General features: G+C 52.3%; 1 protein-coding gene across 1 annotated transcript; it reads right to left on the bottom strand.

Annotated features, from left to right (window-relative positions):
• On the bottom strand, positions 1 to 7,733 carry C1R (complement C1r; the record flags this gene model as incomplete). Its single annotated transcript, XM_084256092.1, has 11 exons — positions 1 to 838; positions 1,292 to 1,366; positions 1,692 to 1,847; positions 2,245 to 2,323; positions 4,053 to 4,174; positions 4,287 to 4,434; positions 4,708 to 4,904; positions 4,992 to 5,138; positions 5,447 to 5,639; positions 6,789 to 7,039; positions 7,655 to 7,733. The coding sequence occupies 11 exons, from the start codon at positions 7,731 to 7,733 to the stop codon at positions 69 to 71; spliced, it is 2,217 nt and encodes a 738-aa protein (XP_084112218.1). The 3' UTR covers positions 1 to 68.

The raw sequence follows: 7,733 nt of genomic DNA, 5'->3' as shown, positions 1-7,733 counted from the left end.
ATCAATAGCTGATCAGGGTTTTTTTTTCACACACTTTTCTTGGAATTCTGACCTGGTGACTTGTCGGCTCAGCCCTCCTCTTCAATCTCTTTCTTGATCCAATCCACATAGTTGAGTACTTTGGTGTAGAAACCATACCCATTGCCACACCCGATGCCCCAGGAGATGATCCCTGTGGCCACCCAGCGGTCAGTTTCCTCATCCCTCACAGCAAAGACCCCTCCGCTGTCCCCCTGACAAGCATCCTGCTTCAGAGTCGGGTCCCCAGCACAGAACATGTTTTGAGAAAACACATCAGTCCTTCTTTTATACCGGAGCCATCTCTCACACATGTGTCTCCTTGCTACAGGCAGATGGACAAACTTCAGGTCATCAGTTAGCCTATTCTTCATAATCCCAAAGCCGCTGACATAGCCCATAAGACCCGAGTCATAGAAGTTCTCGTTGTCGGGGAGGCAGATGGGGAGGAGGTTGGGGCCCAGGGTGACACTGTTTTCCAGCTCCAGCAGGGCGATGTCTGCATCAAAGTTGTGGGAGTCATGCTGGACGTAGTTTGGGTGGACAATGACCCTGCGGACAGGGTGGTTTGACAGTTTCTGGATGTCCGTAACATTTACGTGGCCCAGGAATACATCTATAGAGGCATTGTTTGCCCCGTTATGGTTCTTGGGGTAGAGAGTGTGGGCAGCTGTGAGGATCCAGCGGTCGCCCAACAGGGCTCCACCCCCGCGCCCGTAGATGGAGGTGAATGCTTGCCAGGGGAAGTTGCCCATCTCGGCTACCTTCCCTCCAATGATGCGCTGCTTCTGTTCCACAGGGTTGACAGGTTTTCCACACACTGGAGGAGAGAGGCAGGGAAAGCAAGGACAGGTGAGCTGCAGGCCTACCTGCATCCCTCCTATGGTCAGACAGTTCCCCTGGCATGCCCTCTTTTCGGATCTGTGCCCTGTCCTCTTTCTCCCCCACGACTCCCTACTCCCTTCTCTGGACTGTTGTCAGCCTTTTCTCCTTGTTCTGGTTTGTTTCTTCCTGGAGTTTTCCTTGCTCTTTTTATTCCGTGATTTCCCATCTGCTAGTGACGATGCTGCAACGTCAGGGCTGACTACGGTTCCCTGGGCCCCTGTCCCTTTCTCCTGGGCCATCCCCTCTCCTTTTTCCTTACACCTGATGTCCACTGTCAACTTCAATCTGGAGTGTCTCTCACTTGTTTGTCTCCTTCTCTGTGCCATGTTTCTTCCGAGCTCCTGCAGGGGTGCGAGTCACTGAGGAGGCCCTGGAGGTCTCCACTCACCTGGCAAACACCGAGGAATCTTCTCTCCCGCCTTCTCATTCTTCCAAAGGCCCTGGGCTGTGCAGGTGTATGCCCCTGAAGGGAGAGGGGACCAGGTAGAGGCCAATGAACACCGAGTGTGCTGGGCATGAAGGGGTGAGATTCAGAACCAATAGAGACAAGATCAAAGGGGAAGGTTCAAATAGATAAGGATGGGACCTCAAAAGTGTTGAGGCTCCACGCATATCTTTGCTTTAATGCTGTGAAAAAATCAGAATACTTAGCTATATGTTATTTGTGACAGTTCACCCAAACACTGGAAGGCAATTATGAAGATTTTATCAGTAATAGCATCTGGGTAGGGGGATTGGAGCTAATGGTGGCTACTTGACCAGTGGGACCCTACCTTGCTCAGACCTACCTCGCTCAGACTCGCTGCTGCCATCTTTGGTCTGCATCTTGTAATATGGCTCATGGCAGTAATACTGGATACTGGCCTGGTAGGTGTTCACCCCCTTTGTGGTGGTGTAATTGAAGGCCCCATTCGGCAGGTGTCGGGGCTGCCCACAGTTCTTGACTTGGAAAGAACACAAGGCCGTGTGAGGATTGAGAATGACTGTGCTGGTATGTGATGGGGAGGAATGTGAGTTGTCTGCCCTCAGACCAGGAATGCACCCAGAGGCTGAGATCTTCAGGGAAATATGGTCAGTGGGGGGCACTTAGGATGAATGGACTGGATGGTATGAAATCCAGTTCCGGGAGAGCCCACCAATCCTGCTGGGGTCATGTCAGTCCTGAGATGAGGGCTGATTGCTCTCTGAGATGGGCTATAAGTTTCAAAGGACAGGTTGACTTGAGGGGCTTTGAAGAGAGGCTTAGTCCCAAACCCCTCTTACTTTCTCAGGCTAGGTCTCCAAGGTTGGGGGGTGGGAGGTCCCCAGAGGCAGATACACCTGAGTTGCGACTTGACTTACTCTTGCATCTGGGTATGGCACGATGCCATGTGCCATCATACTGGCAGACAGCTGTGAAGGAGGGCAGCACTTCGTTCCCCTGTTTGAGCAAATTTGGGGTGCCATTAGCACATAGACACCTGGCAGATCCCTTCCTGCCATTCCCTTTCTGCCATTCATCCCCGATCCTTCTCCCAAGCCAGTCATCTCAGCCCTACGTAGCTGATGGGGGCACTAAGCCACAAAGCAGACAGTCAGGGGAGGGCTAATTGTTAGACCCAGTGATCCTTCTCTGGATTCTTGCTGGTTTCCACTGAGGTCCAGTTGAACCCCACAATTTGTAATTGAAAAAAAAAAAAACCCTAGGGTGGTCTGTGTGTTTTCTGCCTCTAAACGCAAGCCTGTGTTCTGGAGAAGAACTGTTTCTCTCCCTTTGCCAGGTTAGTTCTGCATCGCTTCCTTCCTCCTAGACTTCTGTTTTCTCCAGGGCAAGGTCTCTTCCTAAAATACTGTGCAGCCCTCGCCACCTCCAAGGGTGCTTGAGATGTTGATGCCTGCCAAGCACTGCTGTGGTTGTGTAGATGGCAGGAATGAGACAAGAACGTGGCACCTCTGAAATGAAATGTGGTCAGAGAGTATGAATGTCTTAATAGGACCAAACATCATCCCAGAGAATTAGCCCTGGAAAAGCCTGCATGAGGAGATGTATGAGAACAAGGCTGTTGAGTGAAATATAGACAATGTGAGATAAGATGTGTTACTTGCTTTATATTCTAGAATGTCCATGATGACCTAGGTGAGGATGGTGGAGGCTCTAGAAACAGGGTAGTAACACTGGCAGAGCATTTGAGTCTTCAGGGCCAGAACCCCGGGCTGAAGAGCCATCCGGCTGGCTAACTGGGCTGGGTGACACACCCTATTGTCAGGGCAATGAGCTGAATGAACATGTGTGTTTCTTCTTGCTGTACCTCCTGCATCTAGAACACTGCCTGGCACTTGGCAAACTCCTAAAGTATTTGTTGAATGAAGTAACTACTACTGAAGGCTAGACCAAAGATCTCTGATTCTCTGATTCCATCTTCCGAGTGGATTTGTTCAACAAAAGATGGGATGTTAAGTCCTAGATACCTGGCCAGGGTGTGACTTTAATTGTATGTTTTACAAATGTTTTATTTATTTATTTATTTATAATTTTTTTTCCTTAAAGTAACATTGGTTTATAACATTTTATAGGTTTCAGCTATACAGTATTATAAATCTGTATCTGTAGACACCACAAATAGCATTTTAGTTTACTAGCTTTTTTGAGTTTGACCAACTGATAAAACCACATTCTTTCCAAGTCTGCAAAACTGAGAACAAGATGGTGGGCCAGGGGGTGACCACCAAGGTACATGAAAGAACCCTAGAGCAAGAGGCAGGGGACTGGGGTCCTCATACCTGCAGTACACAAGCACTGTGCTGTTGAGCGTGCCTCTTTGCACACTATCTCCACCCCTGCCTTTCCAGTCCCTATTTCTACAGTGAGGTATTGGACGAGGACGGTAGTTCCTAAGCCACTTGGCTAACCTTAAAGCTCACCTGGGGAACTTTCAGTAATCCAGATGCCCAGGCTGCACTCCAGGGCAATGGACTCAGTCTTTGGTGGGGAATCCAGACATCAGTATTTTTTTAAACTCTGTTTCCAACATGCAATCAAATTTGAGAGCTGGTAGACCCGGTGTCCCTTGTAGCTCAAACTTTGAGGCTGAGCTTTAGTCGTTCTGGGCCTTACCCGTCGGCATGACTGGAAGGCTAGGCCCACTCTCTCCTCAGCCCTGACCTCTTACCTCTATGAGCTGGTAGCCTTGTTTGCAGGTGGCAATGTAGTAGTCACGGAACTGGTACTGAGGCTGCAGGTTCTGGATGATGGTGAACTCATCTAGGGTCTTGGGTTGGGGACACTTGATGACTATTGTGGAGATGAGAGGGCATGTTAATTTCCAGATCAGCCACTTGTCCTTGCTTCCCCTTCCCCTTGATTCTACCCCCCTGCTGGTGAGGGAGGTCCCCAGCAACCTTACTTTCAGTGGTGTAGCGCAGCTTCCAGCCCCGGCTGTCCCCTGACTCATCCGTGAAGAACAGCAGGTCCACAGAATTGCTTCTGGTGTCAAGATCAGTGGGCCTCTGCTTCCCACAGAACTCGCCGATGTTCCTTCCACTGGCATAGATCTAGTGGGGAGGGGGGAAGTTCACTCTCCAATTCAGACAATTTCCCGCTGGAGTTGTAGGTGCTGGGAATCCTTTTGGTGCACTTTCCAACCAGAAGGAAAAAGGATCTTGGGACTCACTTCCAGTTGTGTGCACACTTGACCAGCCCACCTGCGAGGCTGGTCATTCCTATTTCAATTGGCCAGAGGACCCAGCAGGAAGTGGGGGCAAGAGGAGTCACCCCCCATGAGGAAGGAAGGAGGGGAGGCTCTTTGCAGGGGCAGATGGCTATACCTGCAGCTGGTCATAGGGGCAGTGTACTTGCTGGTGGTCATCGATTTCAAAAGGCTCTAAGAACTTGAGGTGAAGGGTGAGGCCCCGCTCCACTCGGATGCTGTAGTTGCAGCGCAGGTCAGCAGGGTAGGGCTGGGGGTACTCCAGGCTGGAGATGTAGCCCGATGGCTCTGTGTACAGCTCATTGCTGCACTCGGCTGAGAGAGCAGAGCAGGGAGGGCATTATGGGGAGACTCCCAGCTGGCCAGCAAGCCCCATCTCCCTCCCACACCACTTGACCTCACCCTGGCACGAATGATTATCCTTCTGGAGCTCATAGCCTGGACGGCAGGAGCAGAAGTAGCCACCGATGTAGTTGTGACACAGGTGCTGGCACTGGGGATGAAGACTCTCCTCTAGTGAGTTGCTCTGGGAAGCACATTCATCAAGGTCTGGAAGAGAGTCCAGAAAAAAGGGTGATATTCCTGTGAGGGCACATCTGCTGTGGTACTGGTCTCAGTGAGGTCACTCAGCGGAGGCCTAGAGTAAAGTTAGCTCCTGGCCACCTGGACCTCTGCTACTTTTTGGACATTGCAGAAGGAGGACAGAGTCCCTGCTGACAGGCCTCTTCTGGAAAAGACTGTTGAGGGGAAAAACAGGGAAGGGCAGGCTTTTTGCTTTTTTGGCTTCGAGATTCCCCTTTCTAGCCCTTACTCAGAATAACTGAGCCCAGATCAAAGGGCTCCTGGGGGCCACTCACCCACAGCTTGGTAGTAGGCCAGGAAGCCCTTGTAGAACATAATGGTGCCATTCTCCTCATTGGAGAAGTCTGTGTGGAAGGTCAGCAGCATCTTGCTCCCTTGGGAGATAAACTCTTTTTCTCCTGGAGGGTTGCCCAGTGGAGAACCCAGTTGCCCACAGAACCTCCCCAGGGTTTTCTTATCAGCAGAGATCTGGTGGAGGAAGAACATGGGGTCGGAGGAAGATCTGTTGAGTCTTATCCCATGAGGACAGTCAGTGAACTTCCTCCGTGGCCCACTGCTGGGATGGCCTCCGACCTATCTGTCTCCTACTTGCCGCAGACTTCCCCTGGTGACTCCATCTGTCCACCTGGGTCCCCTCTTGGCTAACTCTGCATGTATCTGGTATGTGGTCCATCACCCCTTCCCTACTTTATGTTCCCCAGCTTGATTCAGACCATTCTCCATGCCCACCATCTCCGTGCCCATCTTCCACCGGACCCTTGTTGTCTGCCCATCCTTTATCATCCTTCATTCCTTGAGCCTGGACCTGTCTGCTTGATTTTCTGTTACTTGGTCAAACCACTCACATCCAGCCATGCCTCCTGATATACGCAGCTGAAGGTGAGCCTCTGGGTCCCACCACCTTGACAGTGGCAAGCACCACCCAGCCTCCTTGGTTCTTTCCTCACCCCTCAAAAGCATGAGTGACCCCTGCCCCCCACCACATTCCTCCCTCTCCCTGCCACCAACCTTCCCTCCAACTCCCCCAAGTTCTCAAGCACTGTGGTCTAGGAAGATGCATCACCTCTATGTTATTCCTTAGCCTCTGGGGGCTCTGTTGGAATGGAATGGGGGGGGTGTAGGCTCTACTTGAGCCTGGAGACTCATCTTTATTGGATCTAGAATGCTGGGGCTGGGAAGGTGTCCTTGGTTATGAGGTGAGGGGACTGAGCCCATTGTCCCCGCTGGAGGCTATGCTTGAGCTACCTCCACACACGCGCTCTTCCCTGTGTTCCTCTGCTCCTGTTGAGGCAGGTGACCTACAGCCACGGCGACACTCTCCATCGAAAGAGGGACACTGGGCACTGCAGTTTCCCCAAGACTCCCAGCAAGTCAGCAGATGGGGAAGGTTTTTCTGACTCCTGCAGACAGTATATGTCCAGAGAGTGGAGCCTGTACCGTCGTCCTGTGCTCACTGAGGACCCCTAAAAACAGTGGGCACCCCATCCTGGTATCACCTGGCTCTCAGCGCTTCTCCTTTGGCTCTTTGGGGGCTGGGTTGTGTCCTCGGGTGGGGAACACGGGTCCGCAGGTCCCAGACACACCCAGTCTCACTGCCTTCCCGGCCTGCCCCCCTACCTTGACATAGTCATATAAGCAGCTCTCAGATGGCTCCAGGTCAAAGTGCCAGAAGGTCAGCTTCACCCTGTATCCAGTGGGGACTGTGATCACAGTGGTTGTCTCTAAGTTGCTGGGGTAAGGCTTGGGATACAGAGGGGAAGTCACCTCCCCAAAGAGCTTCTGAGGCAGGTGAATGGAGCCTTCCACCCTGCAGAACAGGACTGGCACCAGGAGGGATAAGAGCCACCTGCCAAAAAGAAAGGGGGTGTCTGTGGGGCTGGAAGGTGGGCACCCTTGTTGTTTGGGCAGTGGCGGGGGCAGTGGATGAAATGATCACATTGCAGACGTTTTCCCTCTGACCATTCTAGATCTCACCGAAATGTTCCAGGGGGAGGAGGTGGGGTAAGGGATGCGTCTGCAGTGCTTGCACTGGGTTCTCCTCCCCGGGGCAGCGTCCAGTCCAGAGGTCATCACTGTCCTTCACCTCCCTCCCATCGCTTCCCTCCCCTTCCCGGAATGGGACTATCATGGCCTCCAAAAGGGCTCCCAAAGGACCCTTAAAGGCCTCTGACAGAAACCTCCATAAAATATGGGGTGACCTACAGAAGACACTCCCCTGAGCAGAGTGGGTTCCCCCATCTCACTGATCCTGTGCTGGGATGAGGAAAGGGATGTGGCCATCACCTCATGGGGCTAAGGTCTCCTTTTGTCCTCCAGGGGAGAGCGGGGTGTGTGCATGTGTGTGCTCCTCGGAACAGGTAAGGTGTGTGGGGAGGGGACAGTGTGTCCCTCTCCCTGAACACAGTGGGGAGCAGTGGTGTCTCCCAAGCTCAGGTTCTCCTCTGTGGCTTCTCCCTCCCTTCTTGGTCCCCCTCATTACTCACATATCTCAAGGTCGGTTTGGGGCTCCTGCACTCTCCCGAAAGCGTCTTCATCCACTGTGTTGAGGCAGAGGACGGTCAT

Source organism: Talpa europaea (genome assembly GCF_964194135.1).
Source record: "Talpa europaea genome assembly, chromosome: 15".
Taxonomy (NCBI): domain Eukaryota; kingdom Metazoa; phylum Chordata; class Mammalia; order Eulipotyphla; family Talpidae; genus Talpa; species Talpa europaea.
Note: the sequence above shows the minus strand (reverse complement) of the source record. Positions and strands in the feature narration are given on the sequence as shown.